This window comes from Falco naumanni, chromosome 11, assembly GCF_017639655.2.
Source record: "Falco naumanni isolate bFalNau1 chromosome 11, bFalNau1.pat, whole genome shotgun sequence".
NCBI classification, from domain to species: Eukaryota; Metazoa; Chordata; class Aves; order Falconiformes; family Falconidae; genus Falco; species Falco naumanni.
In genome coordinates, this window is record NC_054064.1 from 31,789,988 (window position 1) to 31,808,690 (window position 18,703).

Below are 18,703 nucleotides of genomic sequence, written 5' to 3' on the forward strand. Positions count from 1 at the left end.
AAAATCCTGTCCCATACTGTAGCTTTCTTGGTCCAGTGAAGCAGTGTTCTCATGCATACAAATCTTGTAAAGTTGCTTCTGCTAGCTCCCTCTGTCCCTTCATTTTTGTAAACTAAAGTGCCATTTTCCTCTTTACAGCTTAATTGAACCTAATTGCACCCATTTTCTGCAATGTGGTGTTTTGGTAATTTTACTATTCGCTCGTAAGTTTTCCCTTAAGCAAACTGAAAGCTTCCCCTTTATCACTTCACTGGGCCAAGATTTCACACAGTATCCTGCTTGCTACAAAATATGATAGTGTTCTCTCTCACCTTGTTTCTTTTTTCTTCTTTTACTTTCTTTTATAAAATTAGGATATCTAAGAAACCCCGAACACCGTGGAGCACTACATGGTGGGTGTGCTTATTCAAACAATGCCAATGCTCATGTTCTCGGTGCATAGACATTTTGTGTTGGTTGGGGGGATGTACGAGGTGTCCCTCTTGTGTGGGTTCTCCAGTGTCTAGTAAGGAGAGAGCTCGTGCCAACCACTTTGCCAGAATGATAGCACTGGAGGGAGCACTTACACGTTACCTCTGCCCTTCCCATGCCTGTTTTCATGAAACTTGCAGGGGCTTTTTCTCTGCGAGCCCTCTGCCTCTCCATCAGATGTGTTTTAAATTGCTCAGGAGATGGGAGAGGTGTTGGGAAGATCACACAAGCAGACCTGCAGGCGGCATGGTCATACATGGCTCCTCTGGAAATGATGCCAAAGCCAAACTGCTGTGCTCTGCCTTCTCTGCAATGGGAACATTTTATTTTTTTCCAGGGGGGGTTCTTTGTTCCTCCCAGAATCATAAAGCCATTGGGAATGGAGAAAAATGAGGCTGATTTCACCTATCTGATATCACCTGCCTGAGAGCCGATCTGCTGGAAAGCAGTTTAAGTCTCTGCTGCCTGGGAGCTGCCAAGACTTCCCCAGGAGCTGCCGGCAGCAGGTCTGCAGTGCTGTTCCAGTGGGTGCTCACCAGTGTACAACTGGCAATGGACACTTTCCAGTAAAAGAGCACAGCAGCTGTAGGTCAGCTACAAATTATTTTTTGTGTTACAGAGAAATAAGATGACTGTTCAGTCCTGTGACTGTCAAACCTAGGGAGTCATATGGCAAAAATACCAAGAACCACTGGATAGCAATACATAACAGTTCCATGAGTACACTCTTGACCTGTCAAATTATAAATCCATTCCAGTTTGGTACGATGCACATGAATTCAGTTTGCAACTTGTTCTTTCTTTGGAATAATGTGTAAACTCTTCACCTCAAATTGCACAGAAATCAGGTGACTTTACAGTACGTGGTAAATTACCTGAGCCCTTTTCAATCCTGACCGCAGCTCTTTTATTAATTAAAACATATGTTCAATGGCAGTGTATACCGATTAAGTCTTCAAAACCAATATTAACACCAAAGTTAGTCTTGTCATCATAAAAGTAATTTAAAAACATTACCATGCAGTAGCTGAGGTCACAGGTCGAAAAAATCTGCATATTTGCCCATCTCCATCTCATGCCTTTGGCATTTAGCAGCCATCATTGTTATATATAGCCTGGATAGCCAACGATCTTTTGATGACGTGCAAATAATGAGCAAATGATTTTTGAGAAAATAAAAAATAATTTTTAAAAAACCAAACATTTGAGTCCATCCTCTTCAGTTACTAAAATTCTCTTTAGTATCACTTGCAATTTAGCATCCATATGCATCTCAGGAAGATATAGTTGAAACATAAATCTATTCTGGGTCTTTTACTTGCAAAAATATCATACCTCAGCTATAATCATATGCAAAGACTTTAGAGGGCTTTGTAAATGCCATCCAAATTTATGATGGCATTTTTTGCCTTACAGCTATAGATGTTCCATCCCCAAAGCACCCACATAAAGGTATATACTCCTATGGATGGCTGCAGTTTGTCCCTGCTGCTATATCTAATCTGCCAAGTATGGTGAAAAACTCTCAAGTAACATTTGAAATTAAACAAATGTAGTCATGAGTTTTAGACAAGATGTCTAAAAACGTCATTAGAAATTTTTTTAATTTTTATTACAATACATGTTTATACAATGCAAAATGATACTGAAACTAACATTAAATCAACGGGAAAATTGAACTGTTATCTTGCTGTTTATTATGCTTCTCATTAAAGGTTTTAAATATAAAACTCACGCAATTATATTTTGAAGAAATTGGTAACATGTTGAGTACTAGTTTATTAGTTACTGAAAGAACCACTTTGGTGACAAAGCAGGAATGAAGCCTAACTTAAGACCTCTAAAATAATCCAGATGATGCTGTAAACATAGATACAAACAGATAAGCTAATACACTGTGGGAACATTGAACCAAACAATTTAAGGCAGATTTTAATGGGGTAGGATTTTAAAATAATTGTGAATATTGTAGCGCTTGGTTTTAAAATTCTGTAGGCACGATCTTCCAACAGTATGAAGTGATATTTCTCCTTTGTAAATGGAGCGGTGCTCATTTACAAAGGAGAAATTTCAACCTTCTTTTTCCTAAGTGACATCAGAATTTTGATTCTAACTTGAATTATCATTTTTGGCTAAAAATTGCTGAGGAGTCCAAAAGCATTTAAAACCTAAAGCCATTGAATCCATTTAATGCGCCTTTGGCACCTCTCTCTCTCAGTCCTTTTTGAACATTCTGGTCCTCATTTTAATCAATCTCTTTTTATTAAGTTCTTTGGCTCATTTACTTGTATGTGCATTTGCTTTATTTTGTTTGGAACATTTCTTTTGTAGTGTCTTGAAAAAGAGTTGTGACATTTCTTTTGGATAGCTTCTTAAGTATCTGGCAGTCACCTATGATACGATGTTGATGGGTACAGATAGATTAGCTCTGTTTTCCTGATGATCTGTCAGATGTCGAGTTCTGAGGAAACTGGTTGTGTGTGTTGGTGATGCATATGCAGTAGTTTGATAAGTGGATAGAGGGGGAGCTTTCATTTTTCTTCTGTAAAATCACTGTTTATTAAGCTGGATTTAGGCTTCTGAAGCGAGATGCTCACTGGCAGGTAGTTAATCAGAGATCATGGTAACTCAGAATGTGACCAGGGGAGCAAGTATCCATTCAGAACGTGGAAACTAAACAGCACTTCATTAGGATGAGTGAATTTCCATCTGCGTTGTATTTTGTGTATATAGGAGCAACTAATACAGTAAACTGATGGATGGCAGTTAGTGTGATCGTATCTCAGCTGATGACAAATAAAGTTTGCTCAGCACTAAGTAGAACAGACTTGCTATGACTGACAGTATTATAGCCATCAAAATTTCAAGCTTGAAATTAAGAATTCCCCAGGAAAAAAAGAAAAAAGCGGCTGATCAGCATTCCTGTTGATACTGATTTCAGTGAAACTGCTGGAATAGTTTGCACAAAAGGATGAAAATTCCTTGAAAAATTCTTCCCATATATCATATGATTTTTTTCTTCAACAGCCAACTTGTTTTTCTGCATCATCTATTTGTTCTGCATGTTGTTGATTTCATGGTCCACCTGCAGATATCTGAGCTTCCATGATTCCTTTTCATGTATCCCTTGAGAATGAAGATCCACACCCTGTTTCATTCATAGGTTTTGTTATGAAATCTCTATCAGGAGTCTAGTGGCAGAGAGCTACTGGGAATATTGGGGTAATTATCCAAGGTCATCTTTGGAGATGACTATTAGCTGGTCTACCAATGGGACTAACTTGAGATGGAGTTGTTGTTTAAGATATGGTGCAGTCAGAATAACGTTAGTAATTAATCAAGTGAAATTGGATGGATATACAGATACAGCTACAGCTATAGATTTGGAGAGAAGGGGAATTGTTCTCCTCTTGCACGGCTGTGACTCCATTCACTCCATCAAAGTTAATCCTAATTTCAGTACTTCTGTTAGTAAGGTGCATAGGTATATGGAAAATAGGTTCCTAGATATGTATTTGTTCTGGGAAGGATTTGTTTATTCAATTCTCACGCATCATTTTCTGGTCCATTTAAATATATATCAGCCTCATACATGAAAATTTGAAGATCTTTAGCTGTACTCAAGGAAGACTCTTATGTGGTGCATTTCTAGTACTGGCAAACATAAGGAGGTAGAGGAATTAAAACCATCAAATGCTCCAGTGCCCCTTAGAAGATGAGGAACATGAAGTATTCCTGTGCATTCACTGATTAAACTTGGGCTGGAGGTTTGCGAAGTGCAGAGTTTTGGAAAGTCTTACTGCGGGACTTCAACATCCGTGCAATGGCTCCAGTAACCAGAGTCTCTCAAGGACAAGGATCCCATTTACGCTTGCATTATGCATTGAGCAGAAGGGTGTGATGCATGATGTGGAATGAACAAAATAACTTGTGTGTTTAGGGAAATGCCAAATTAATGAAAATTCAGAAAGCTCTAATGTTGAAAAGGCGCACAAATTCCTTGATAGAAATATAATGCTGCTAACAGTTTCAAGATTATTGTTGTCTGAATTTTCTGCTTATTGTGTACTGCAATTAAAATTCTTTTCAACTGAAAAACCAATGTCAAATTAATATTTCCTTTTGGAAAAAAATACGAAAGCACACATCTTGTTCCATTTAGCACCATCATGGTCTTTGATCTGGTTCCCTCTGTCCAGTGAAAAAAATGGATTCATGTTAATGGGAGCAGGCTAAGACCATATATGTTTGGCATACATATACTTATAGAATCACATGAACACAAGTACAGTAAGTTAAAGTAACACACCCACTCAGACTTCCATCTGTGTTTTATGCCACAAATCCCTTTATTTTCTTTTTTATTTAGCAATTAACTTTTCCATTTATTCTGTAGTTAAAAGCTGCCATAACACAAAAATAGACTCAGTCTGATTTTCTTCTCTTACACTAAATAACATTCAGAGGAGACTCAGACCTGAATTACGAATTCTGTTTCCTGAAAGTGCCAGGTGTGACTGTGATTTGGACAACGGTCCTATACACAGAATAGTAAGAAACACTTTTAAACCCCACCTGGGTTACCCTGCCGTTGTGTTCTGGCTGTTCTTGTTTATTCCTTGCTCAGAGCAGATGGATAGAAAGAGGCAGGGAACGGGGAGGATCCTTGGCTCCATTCCCCATTCACCGGCCAGCGCAGCTGAGACGGGTTGGGGGATATTGTAATTTGTTGCTGCCCTGCATCAGAGAGGAGAGAGAGGAGAGTCGGGAGTCAGAGGTGTCCTTATGACTTGGCACTACCCCTTCCTTGGGGCTGTGTGAAGTGCTGAAATCTAGTCTTCAGTGCAGTGGTCCCCAGTATTCATTAGCTCTTGGGGACAATGCTGAGAAAAGCCATGCAAGGCAGCAGCATACTCCCTGGGCTCTGCCCAGGGTAGCTTCAGTTTTAACTTTTTAATTTCCTGCATCCCTGAGCAACACAGGAGGGGAAGCTGCGGACTGGGGACCACTAAATGTGTTAAAACTCATTAGGTATGAAACAAAAGGCCTTTAAAACTAGCCAAGAGTCTCAAAAATGGGTGCCAGAAATTAAACACCTAATTCCATATTTAGTCATTTATCTTAGTTCCTGCCTCACAGTTGTTAATATACACCATGCTGTCTCATAGCCTGATTTTCATAGGCACTGGGCACCTACAATGCTAATTCAAGTGTTGAGACTCTGTACCTAAGAGTGAGACTTACAGCATCAGATGCAAATTTTTCTGGGTGATTAAACCAGAGTTCCCTCGCTCTTGCTCTCAGCTCCTGGAAGGAGCGTCGATAGAATGACCAGCATTGTAACATATGGCTTAGCAAGGGGGAAAAAAAAGAAAATTAGTATTAGAAATGGATGGACTAAAGAATACGCAGGATATATCAGGCACATTAACCAAACATATGGTGCTAAATGAGATATTTTTTTAAAATTGCAAAAAAATTGACATTCCTGGCAGTCTCAAGGATAATGTGACATGGCTGTGATAAATTTAGAAGAATGGGACATATTTTGGCTTGTTCTTGGAAACCTTTTTCTTGCATGCCGACTGTATTTCTTCTTTTATTAACCCATTCAAAGAATGTTTGAATTTTGCTGCTAGAGCACCATGCTAGCGCAACATAAAATGTGAATGATGCTAATTGCTTTGCACTGCCTAACTTTCTGTCATACCCTCCCCTCTTAAAGGACAAAACATGCTTTGGAAATGAGCTGGCAAGCTCATCTTATTCTTTCTCTTGGTCAATATTAAGTGATGTAATTAAGCTCCTGTTTGCATATTCTTCTGAACTAGGAAGCAGCCATTTTTTTCTTGAGATTTGATGGATACAATCACTCAAAATAAAATGTGTCATTACAAACCTCAAACAAAATGAAAACATGGTATACTTGGACTGTTCCAAACCAATACATTTCAGAATACCCTGGGAAAAAAAAAAGAAAACCCAAAGTAGTGATAATGCAATCAGAATGATGATAGCAAACAAATATAAAGAAAGTAGGAACCAATTAGTGGTGCCGCAATTTGTCTTTCTATTCAATTTTACAATATAGCGTTACATTAAAATCTCATTTTTCACATGAAAATTATAAAACTCATCCCCACATGAACATGACACTGCTCACCATCGCCATAGTGGAAGGTCATTCAACAGCTTTGTTGTAGCTCCTCAGGTTCCAGTGTTTGGACACAATCACATGAACTTGCTACAGCTTTAAACCATTATCCACTGTTCTCTCTACCCCTTCTCCCTACCATGGTTTAGATAAGTCAAGCAGATTTCTTAGCACAGGGGTAAAAAAATAGTTCCTTTGCTTTCTCAAAAGCTTTATTATCTTTCCCATAACCCTGAAGAGGCATGCAGCTAGAGGAGATGGGGGAAAGCAGGGAGTTCATGAGTCAGCTGAACCATATGGTGCGTAGACTTAGATCGTACTGGGTTGCTTGCCCAGGGCACAGGTACTCAATGTCCCCTCCTGGATCTCTGCTTATGGGCTGCACAACTGTCAGCTGCATGCAGGGCCTTGTGCCTCCATGCAGCAGTGCTGCACAGCCTTACAGCTGGAGCAGCTCACAAGCAGGTGTATTTACTATGATAGTCCCTGTGCATAAATAGTTCCTTGTTCTGTCCATGATATTTTGCACTTAGAGGGATGGAGCCTGCCACGTTAAGACCTTCCTGAGGAGCAAACTGAGCCCCTTCCACAGCCCAGCACAGAGGAGAGGTACCCCCAGCCTTGCTGCCAGCAGCGTAGTTCCTCTACCCCTCGCCAAGCACAAATATTGCCACCGACCCTTGACTTTGTGTTTAGGGCTGGGGTTGACAATCATTTGATGCTTCCATCCCCAGTTCCTCCATCATAAGGAAATCTGGGTCAACAGCACTGTTAGTACTTTTGAGTATGCTTGTCCTCAATCTGGACACTCAAATACAGATCAATACCTGAGTTACATCCCAACATGTCATTTGAGCAGAAATTCAGCAAGCTGCATTGGAATATTTAGTTGAAATACCTTAGTTCAGTCTCCTTTTCTCTCTTACCCCCAAACTGAACCAACTCTTTTTGCTTTTGTCCCTAATTCAAAGTCCTTAAGACCAATAGGGAAAAAAAACCCAAACAACAAAACCCACCAGTATTTTTCTTGTACAATAGTCTGTCGGTTCTAAACTTTTATTTTAAAACACTAAGTAGGTAACCTTTCTTGCTGTGAGGAAAAAGCCACCACAACAGCAAACCCTTGCAGCAGATAGTTTCGAGACAGAAAGCTGCAAGTGTAACACTGGAACTCTAACCATCCCCTTACTTCAACTTTCTGAAACATAAACTGCAAAACCTCACTGAAACCATTAAGACCCCAGCAGTGCAGCGCATAAAGTACAAGAAGGCTCCTGCATATTGCAATCAACATCCCAGGGACTATAAAACTAGTGTTATTAAATATAAAGTTAATAATATTGTCCAGAGATAATATTGTCCAGGCCTCTCTCTTTACTTTATGACAATTAAATTCTATAAAATACAGAGTTGGAAATAAGGCTGAATGACTTTGCCAGTGGAAGTTCAACTTTCACATGATCTGATATTTTGCTTTTGTACCTGAAATCTCAACTATTCTGCACCTTTGTTTTGCTATATCCCTATGGGTATGCAAAATGTCTGATGTACTGTATATACTGGAAATGATCTGTTTTCAGAGTATGTGCAGATAATCAGAATACCTATATGCCTCTAGAACTATAAAAATATAGAGAATACTACAGACACAACAATCACACATACATGTTCTTCATCTATATGCTGTGATATTCTTTTATCCAAGCATAAATCACATGCAGAAATGGCTCGGATTTTAAGAGCCTGTTGCAGTATATTCATTCCACTAACTTCTTTGGTGCCATGGGCTTGATGTGATATCAACAGGAGTTGTTCTTACAGAGTATAACAAACTGGTTGTGTTAGCATTACACCATTTCTGCCTGTCCACAGGAGAGGTTTCACCCAATGGCAACTTAACTCTGATCTTCATTGGAAGCCTTTGATATAGTTCAAGGGCATAATAACAACTCTGAAATAATTCCAGTGTGGCTTCTAATATCAAGACACAAATACCATTCACCCTTTAAAAAAAATTTGAAAGCAAAAGGGAACCACATAAATATATTACTTTCAAATACCTTTGAAGTCAAGAGAGTAAGGAGAGGCAGAGTCTGAACTCAGAAAACTTCATTCTCTAGTTGTGCCGTGAGTCGTGCAGCACATTTAAAAGATCCATTTGCAATAATCTACTAAACCAGTCAGTGAAAGACAGAACTCATAAAAAGCCTGTAAAAATCCAAATGCTCCAGCTATTACAGATTTCTAAAAATAAAGTAGAGTAGGTTTCAGTAGCAATAATAAGCTGCATCTTATTCATATTTCAGATTTAAAAGAAAAATATGGCTGCCTTTTAGTACTCGTTGCTCAGAGCAAACCATGGCCGCTTCTGCCTCAAAAAAGACCAGAAATAAAAGTGAGCTTTCAGCTTGCTGTTGTATTCCATTTCATTTGTCCTTTAAGTTTATCTAGCTGCTTCTGCACCCACTTTCACAATGCATAGGCTGTCGTTCCATGACCTAGCATTATTAAATTGCACTTATCAATCATTCTTGCCAGGAATGCCATCGCCAACTACATTAAAGAAGTCAGAGAAGTCTGGTTTCAGCAGTCCCTCGCCTTCGCAGACCTCCTCCCTTGGAACGGCTTTCACACAGCACCATCGACCTGTCATTACAGGACCCAGAGGTGAGGCCTAACCCAAGAGCCCCCAGGCAGCTTAAACGTTAGCCCTGGCACCCAGTGTCCATGCCAGCACCTTTCCACGGAAAGTCATCGCCATGTGTGAGACACCCACAGTGAGAGGCTGTGCTTCAGAAGCTTGATAACCCGGATGTTTTAGTTGTCAAGACCTGCGTTTGGTTTTGCTAGGCTGGGCTGTTCGGTAAAACTCCTGATGACCATTCAACAGTGCCTGAGGTGGAAATGCTGTTTGCTGGGGGCTTGGGGTTTTATTTGAAGAGGGTGGGCAAAGGGACAGAATGTGTTACAGAGAGTGTCTTCTGCTTGTGTCCATTCATAACATAGATTCAGTCTTAAACTGCTCAAAACAGGGACCCATCACTCACTTCTGAACCACGCCTGTCTTCCAGCACTGTGGCTTTGTTTCTGCCAGTCATTACTGCTTGTGTTGTTGGTATCAGCGTGCTGAAGAAACACCTTGTTAGGGGAGTCCTTTGAAGTTGGTTCCTGCGATGCTTTGGCTGGTTTTCTTCACAGTACTCTTCTGACTGACTTTCCAAGTAAAAGAGATGTCCTCTGGGTCTAGATGTGCTTATACATTTTTGTAAAAGATCCATTTGCATTTAGCCTAGAAAACTGAATGCAATACCAAGTTCACATTTGCGAAGGAACTCACTTGGGCACAGTAATATACACAAATGAATGAATCTTCTTACAAACCTCTTTGGAAGATATAAAATAGGAATGAATGGTTGTGACATGTTTCTTTCTGCTATGAAATTTTGTCTCATTTAGAGAAGATTATTAAGGAATTGGTCAAATGTTGAAGCATAAAAAGACATATTAGCAATTCCTACTAGAAATTATTTTGAAATGTCTGTTGGGCATTAGTGTGGTTTTACTGAGGGCAGCATAAACCAGGAGGAGCCTCTTCGTCTGCACAGTCCAGGTGATGTGGTGTGAAGTAGTGGAATTGCACTAAATTGAAGTGAGGTCAGAACTGCACTTCACGGGGTTTTGTGCTTTGTTAAATCTACTTGTAGTTTGATTTGTTGTGGTTAGACCCATAAAAATTATTTATTACCCTTAGACACATACCTAGATCCTGAGAAGATATTTAGGCATCTCAGTTCTATACAGATTTCCCTTGAAATTTGGATCTGAGCTATTTGGCAAATATATCTTCTTTTAAAAGCCTTGATAATTGGTGATGTAAGTATGAATAATATGAATGTTCCATTAACATTATATTCAGTGCACATCAGCTGACTCTGAATTGCTATCTTTTAGAAGTTCAGCCATTTAGATTTGAGTTGTTGATTGATTAGTTAATAGGCCTTTCTTTATTTAGCTATGTTTTACCTTACACTTATTTTTTAAGATCATTGATTGCTTTTGTCTGCCCCTGTTTAGACCCTCTGTGTTTGGATTTTTGTGTGGCTGAGAGAGGAAATGCATCACTGGTGAGGCCTTGTTTAAATCTCATCTACAGTCTGTTTTCACAAGACTTTTCCTGCACACAAGGGGATATTCATCGGCTATGTGAGAAGAACATTCAAAGACAGCCAGAACCTGAAAGAGCAAAGACAATAATTGCAGTTCCCAAATTTTGTTTGCTCGGAAGGAGATGTCTTTACCAACTCCATAAAGAAGTAACACAGTTTATAATCATCGTGGTTCTTAACAGGTTAACCAAAACTGTTCTTCTGCATTTTCTATTTTATGCTTGTCTTACAGACTTTCAGGAAAAAATCCCTCTGAATCCATCCATGAATTCTTTTAAGTGTCATCATCCTGGAAAAATCTTGTTCCAGACATCGTTCTTTGTACTCTTTGGACATTCCTCTTCAGTATTCTTCTTCCACAGCACACTGGCTGTGTTTATTTCTCTTCTACAACACCCCATTCTGTTAGTAAAGGGTAATATGCTGAGATGGATTATTTTCTGCAAATCCAGCTTTGTTCTTTATCCCATTGCCTTCAGTGTACTTTAGGACAGTAAGCAGAAAAGAGAAGCTTTTCAGGTATCAAAAATGGCAACATGAGGAGTATAATGCAATTGTATAAGAGGGTATAATCTTTGAGCAGTTCATATCCACCGTTAGTTACTGGGATTTGTACCTTTCTGCCAAAATTATAGGTATGACATAGTATATACATGTTGCATGCTCTTTGGATACATACGCATTAGTTAAATGGTCAGTGGCAGGTCATTCTGAGTGGTCTTCAGAAAAGTAAGAGCAGGATTTAATCTTCTGTCTGCAGAGGTATTTCAGAGAAAGGAAAGTCTTTCTCTGATGAGTAAGTAGGTTGCAATCAGAGTAAGCTCCTCAGCCAACTGAACAATTACAAGAAGGTTCAATCTCCTTCTGATGTTCGTATGTGAAAGTTTATCACTTGGATGTGTATATGAGATGCATTTGTAAAGCATGATCAAAATAGACAGCAGAAAAGAAGCTGTAGACTATTCGTGGCAGGTGTTGTCATTGACAACCAGTGATACATAACTTCTCAGGAATATTCCTGAATCTTTCACATTCTTCCAAACATTCCTTAGAATGCAGTGCACGTCTTGTGCTGGGGTATCCCAGGATACTGAGTGCCCTTCCCAGCGATCCCCACAATGAGTCATTTTGGAAACAAAACTTGCTTGGAGGAAGAGGAGATCCTTAAGAGGATTCTTCGCTATAAGGTGCTCCATTCAATGAACCAGTTGGAAAACCTCTGTTCTCATGAAGCTGTCTGTACTGTACTGTGTTGTGGAAGGCTGTGCACTGGTTTCCTATCTGTATTGGTGCTGCTGCCAGTACTCAGCCCAGCTGGGCAGTAGCCAGCAGAGAGGATCTGAGCTGGCTGACCAGAAGACCAGATGTGCAGTGAGTGCTGGCACATGGATGCCAATGCTTCAGTGACTCCTCAGTAGTTCCAACAGATGGTGGTAAGATCCAAGTTTCTTTGGTGATAAGCTAGCAAAGTGATTCATGGAGCCTCACTTGATGATGGCAGTTTTTTGGGCATGACTCTATGAATGCACCATATGTCTTCTCTGGACCAGTGTGGTTAGGATTCAGTGTCTGGCAGATGGCAAATTGATCACCTATAGGGTGGCTTTAGCATCACTATCAGTTTTAGAATTTATTTCCAAGCGTTGAAAATTCAGGCAGTTAGATCTCTGTCTCCTATGCAGCATACTTTTGTTACCTGCAAGTTAGATTATTTGGTGGTCAGTGTAGCTCACTATAGCACTCCAGTATTGCAAAGCCATCATGTAATGCTGGCATCTTACAAAGTTTCCCAGACATTCGTCCACTTGAACTCTTTACCAGACAGTGAAGGATTGAAATACTATGGGTGACAGCAGTATTTACATAAGTGATTTTAGGCTTCCATGTATTGCTACTTACACTCTAGTGACTTTATTTCTGGAGCTGGCTGAAACATTAAATTGACCACGATCTTGTAAACCTAGGATATACAGCAGCCTGTGCTGTAGAGCATTCAAGCATTTCCACAGAATATAACAGCATAGATCCTGCAAGCCAAAAAGCAAGGAAGAAAAGGCAAGGAAAGAAAAAAAAAAAAGAATGAGATGCTTATGTTAGGGAGAAAAATGAAGGAGAAACACAATTACAAGAAACAAAAATTCAGCACAAAGGGAAGAACCCAAGGAAGTGGGTGTGTGTGCAGAAAGAGAAGGGGTGAAAGTCAACTGGTGGAGTGGTTCCCATTATATTAATTTTCTCCATAATAAGCATTGCCATTGAGATTTTTATCAGGACAAGGCCTACCAGGGAAACTCCACAGGATGGTACTCTCTGTTTGTGCCAAAGTGGCAAAAACTTCATGTCACATATCTGGGAAGACATTGTGCCTTTCTCTATCAAACTTCTCCACAGGGCCACCAAAATATCAGTGCCTGTTAGCTGTCCTGTCAGCCAGCTTCAAGCAAATGTAAGTGATAATTCCAGCTAACGCTAACTCGCTGCAGAGTTCCACAGTGTAAAAGGACATTTTGTAAGATCCTGTTCCGTGGCTGCTCCTCGATGCTGTCAGCTGGCAGACTAATGTAACCTTCTACTTTCCTTTGAATTTTGACAAAAACAAAGCGGTGCAACTTAATTCCGATACAGACACCTCAGACCAGGGAATGGTAATGTAAGAGAACCAAAAGAGAGAGCCACACCACAAGGGTAAGAAAGTTGAGTAGAAGCCATCAACAGCATTACACTTTTGTGACAGTGAAAAGCAACGCACCAGTTTACAGTGTCAGGATAGCTGACTGTGTAGGTGAAGATTTTTATTTTCTCCACTCACTTGGAAATAATATGATGCTGAAGGAAAAACACTTTCCTAACAGATGGCCTCAAGGTCAGGGTTTAGTAATTATGAGATACCCTACCCGAACTGCCATCTACTGCTCTATCCCAGGCAGGGGAGGGCAGAGAGGAAGGCTTGCAAACGGTTAAAGCTTCAGCTAAACAAAAGTCAGGAACCGTGTAATTAAAACTCTACCTTTGTTGTATTGTAAAGAGTTAGCCTGTGACATAGGAAATATTTGAAGGAGCAGGCTGTTCAGCTAATTTGTGTGTGAGTGAACTGCTTAGACAGTCCTATCCTAAATTAACTGTAAGACCACCCACTGAGATTGCCTCATAAAGGGCCATGATTGCTCAGCTTCGTTTTGTATAACCGTTCAATAATTACTAGATAAATGCATAACTAAAAGCTCTATTACACTAATAATTTGTACTGAGATAGATGTGTGGGACACCATGCTGGGTTAATTTGTCATCCCTGCAGCAAACTTCTAAAGAGGGCTCTTTTGCAGAGGAGTTGTGTTAATATGTTGCTCCAGTGAGGACATGTTAGAGCAACCAGATGACTTGGTCGCTTAATCTCCTAAAGAGGCAAAATGCCTGGAGGGTAAGTGCCAGAAAGAAGAAAGGGGGGTGATTAACACAGTGGACCCAGATTTAAACTCATCCTGACAAAAGGAGCTGATCTAACTGAGCAAAAGAATGAGAAAAGGGGAGTGTTAAAAATACTAATAGGATTTCATGCATCCCTGAAAAATAATATAAAAATAAAGTGCTGCAGGAACAAAGTATTTTACCCATGCTTTTACTGATTCTGTGTTCAGTTTCTTTGCTCTCTTTGATGTATCCGTGAAGTTAAACTATATGCTTTAAACAGTGCAGTGAACTATAATATTTTTATCTCTGCTTTATGCTAAATTCTTCTAGCTTCAGACACACACAAAAAGCACATTATTGCTTTAAATATGGAACCCATGTTTAAGCATCAGAGCTCTGGATTTTCAACCTCCTCTATTGACAGAACCATAAATCATGTTAAAGTTAAGTGAATTACTGTAGCGTGGAACTATAGCTTTAACAATGTTTATGTAGTATCAGCTTACCATCTACAGAATGAAAGGGAAAAAACCCACTGATATTAGAAGTGGGAATGTGGAGTCCTATTAACTTAACAGCAATATATCACTCCAAAGTCACAGATTCCATTACCATGCCCTTTTTAGTATCAAAGCAGAATTATATCATCACACACATAAAGGTTGTGGTTTTTAAGAGAATTTACATTTCTATTGTAAACTTATCAACTGCATTTCATTATAAGAAAGACATGATATATTCTCCTAGCAGTAGTTTTTATCTTATATATGAGAATACATCATGTGTATTAAAAGCAATAATAATACGCAAAAGTTGCCAGGATTTGATGTGAAGTAGGAATGCTACAAATAGGTTAAATTAGATTGGTTTGACCTCTAGCTATGGTCTGGGAAGGGAGAACTGCTTTCTGTAGGTATGATTTTTATTTCTGTACCTGTGTAATCAGTTCTATAGTATTCTGATCTCCCAAAGGCAGAAGAATTTTGACATGTTTTAAAACAATCTGCTCAAAATAGCTAACTTAACTGGCCCCCTGCCTATGCCAGAATCTGGAACCAGTGCTTAGTTCAGCTCTACAGGTTTTCAAAAGCAGCCTGTAATACTCAGCAATCCAGAGTACACCAATATAAACCCTGTGCCCAAACACAGCTTTAAGCATATTTTCCTTTTGCTGGGAACTCCGTGGGCCTTGGCAAAATGTCATTCTGCCTCCCACTTGCTACTGCAAAATCTCTTACAGAAAGTGTTTTTGAACGAAGGGTCCAGGTGGCTTATACCACTCTGGTCTTGAGAGCAGCAGAATGGGGCTGATGACCAGCCCTGACTCAGAGACACCATGGGTCCGTTTTTTCAGCAGTGCTTAGCCGACCACCTGCACTTGACTTCTGGAGCTGCAAGATGGATGTTGTGCAGTTCAGTCCTTTTTGATGTCCATGGGCAGGAACAGATCCTCCATCCACCATATTTAGGGTATTTGTATCTCTCTTGCATTGGTCAGCTGTTTATATTATGTTTTGAATGTTTCATCTATGTTTGCCTATATAATATGGAAGTAAGTATTAGTGGTACCTAAATTTTACCCATGCTAAGAGGGTAAGGCCTCTTTTTGTTCTCCTGCCCTGTGATTTCCCAGCCTTGTCACTGCAAATGGGAATGCAGGACCCCATCCGTCGGAATTTGGTTCATCCATGGACCTGACAGATGTGTTACTAAACAGCCCTTTTGCATCATTATGGGACTTAAGCAATACTCAGGTTTTCCAGTGATCTGAATTCCCTTTGAAGGGCTGGTTCTAGGGCTGCTCAGGCCTACCCTCAGCAGCTCAATATTTAAGTAGAGGCAAGTCTTGCTAACCTGAATAAGAGATCACTCTACATTTATCACTCTAAAGTCTATTCCTAATGGGCAGTAAGGAAAATGGGGACTTTCAGAAACCTTTGAAAGAATTATGGGGACACAGCTCCCACTGATATTCAGAAGCGGTTAATGAATTCTCTCAGGACCTCCGCAAATCCCAGCCCAAGTTTCTTAATTATTTTTTTCTTGTTTGGGTAACTGCTTTCATCACAAAAATCTGTGGGCTTAAAGCTATTGTTTTAGGCTTCTATTCTTTACCTCTTGTATTGTATTATACACAGAAGTGCAAGTTCCTTTCAACAAATTTGGATTATTGCCAGATCTCCTTATTAAAAAGTCACTCTTCATATTTCCGATAAACACAGCTGTTTCATGGTGTTTGAAAGCATTTCACATCAGCCAGCATGGTGGCTTAGCCAATTAGTACTCTAATATGGTCAATTTTCAGAATAAGTACCTTTGGGATACAAAGGGTGGGATACATCTTGCATAATTCGAACTGGCACTTGCATCACTTAAATGCTAGGAGAAAGCTTACAGCACGCAGGGAGTTAAAGCAACTTAGAAGCCTGAAGTGGAAATATCTAGCAGAACAAACTGTTCTATAACATTTCCAGGGAAATGACTTTTAAAAAAATACTTTCTTAATTGTAATGAAGCCAATTATAATGGCCTCAAAAACAAGCTGATAAAAATGATCCTGTTTCATTATGATTATAATGTTACTATTTCTAGGAAGATTGATCAAATTTTAATGAGCTATTAGTAAACTTAATTATCACTTTATAGAGGAGATATCTGAGCATTGTGCCCTAGTGAAGCCAATCCACTGTTGGCCTGGTCTGATGGACTAGCCCTTGTGCCTGTGAAGGAGCAGTGGTTTCGATTCCCAAGATCACTAGTGCCTTTTCCTGAGCGGAGAAGAGTAACACTAAATGACCCTTTCAAAGACTTCAAACAACTATATGAAGAAAGAAATTTCATTCAGTCATCTGGACTTGAAGGGGTTCGCAAGGCTTTTTGGAAGAGGAGACGGAAGGTGGATGGATCAATATGTCTCCCCCATATGCTGCGCTGTGCTGGTGGAGAAATCTGAGTGCTGCAGGTGTGATCACAAATCCCTTTACCACATCGATGAGCGCTCTCTGGGAGCAAGGATCCCATGCATCTTTATTAGGACTGCTCCTTTGTTTCAGGAGAAGGGCCTGAGAAAGTTACTAAATATCTCAAGAAAACTATAACCTGTTTCAAATTAACTGATTCTTTATTATCTGATCTTTCAGTTGAATAGAATTCACAATATTGGCTCTTCTTCATTTGCCTTAGACATGTGGAGTGCTAACCTAATCAATGAATGCAACTTACTTTTATTGGTTCCTTAGTTTGTTATTAGCTACTACAAATCAAGAAGGGAAAAGACAAGACAGGCCTGCATAATCAGACTTTTGAATTCAGCACTCTGAAAAAGCCTCTTACTTCCATGCTGCACAGCACCACAAACCCGTAAAACACTAAAAAATCCAGTATAGTACGCAACAGCTGTACTGCATAATTACTTGGCCCAATAGCAGTAGTTTTAAAATACTGGTGTATCTGTTGCAGGCCATCATACATTATCATCTCATTTTCAATAAAAAGTCTGGGGTGTTTCAGATGAGCTTCAATGGAATTAGAATCATGTGTGCTTTGAAATATTTATGCTTGCCTTGAGATGGAAGGATAATTCTTGCCTCCAACCCCCTGAACCCCCCCCTCCAAATAACAGATTTAATAGTGCCCAGCAGTCCAACTCCTCCATACCTACAGCAGGTAGAAATGAAGTTCTGATCTGGAATACGCATATTTTCATAGGTCATAGAACTTATATTTTATGTCATTTAGTGAGGTCAATAATAAAATATAAATGTCACGCAAGCTGAAAGACGCCGAGAGAAATATGGTTTGGCAGAATGCAGCTGCTTAGGGATACATAAATAATCAGTCAATAAGTAAATAAATAATAGACAAAGACCTATTTTATCTTCCATTTGAAGATCTCAAAGAATTTACAATCACTGATTGAGACTTGTAATATCCCATCAGAAGCACATCAGTAGTAATTGCCTCTTCTCATACACAGGAAAATTTGCATCACTCTAGGCATGTTTTTTGGAAGCAATGACTTTATAAGTTTTATTAAGTGTTTCTGAAAATCATGAAGGGGTTTACCCATGTTCGCTTGCCCCTTTTAGAGGCAAACAGGGAAAAAAGCAACCTGCCTCATGTCCTTCAGCTGATTAAAAATGTCTGTGAGGATCCATATATTTGCAAATACGGTCATGTTCTGCACTCAGAACTTGTTTGAAAGGCTGTTTTTGCATACACCAGAGCTGGTGACCACGACACAGCCATTGGAGTAATAGTCTGTATCCAGGCCAGCAGTTTTTAGACTTTAGCATTTAATTCCCTCTCAATGTGTAATGTTGATGAGTTTAATAGTAGTAGATTCTTCCTCATATCAAACAGCCCTTCTTTTTGGCACTTGAGAAATTTGGTATTTCCCAGTCAGAGACTGCAAAAATAAAATGTTTTGGAAATCCTTATTCCATTTGTTACTTCTTATGCTAATCCATCTACTCGGAAAAAATGAACCCTACATGTGAGTGTA

The 18,703-nt window shown here is 39.5% G+C and overlaps 1 protein-coding gene across 16 annotated transcripts in view; it reads left to right on the forward strand.

Annotated features, from left to right (window-relative positions):
* NFIA (nuclear factor I A) overlaps window positions 1-18,703 on the forward strand; it is a 359,996-nt gene that overhangs the window by 297,740 nt on the left and 43,553 nt on the right. For 7 of the 16 annotated variants that reach the window (XM_040610608.1, XM_040610609.1, XM_040610612.1 and 4 more), the window contains 2 exons: window positions 354-392; window positions 9,164-9,292. The exons of 4 other annotated variants lie outside the window; for them this stretch is intronic. In XM_040610608.1, the coding sequence (XP_040466542.1) occupies window positions 354-392; window positions 9,164-9,292 (168 nt within the window). The remainder of the gene's footprint in view (window positions 1-353; window positions 393-9,163; window positions 9,293-18,703) is intronic. 5 more of the 16 variants (XM_040610614.1, XM_040610618.1, XM_040610623.1 and 2 more) reach the window with 2 other exon arrangements.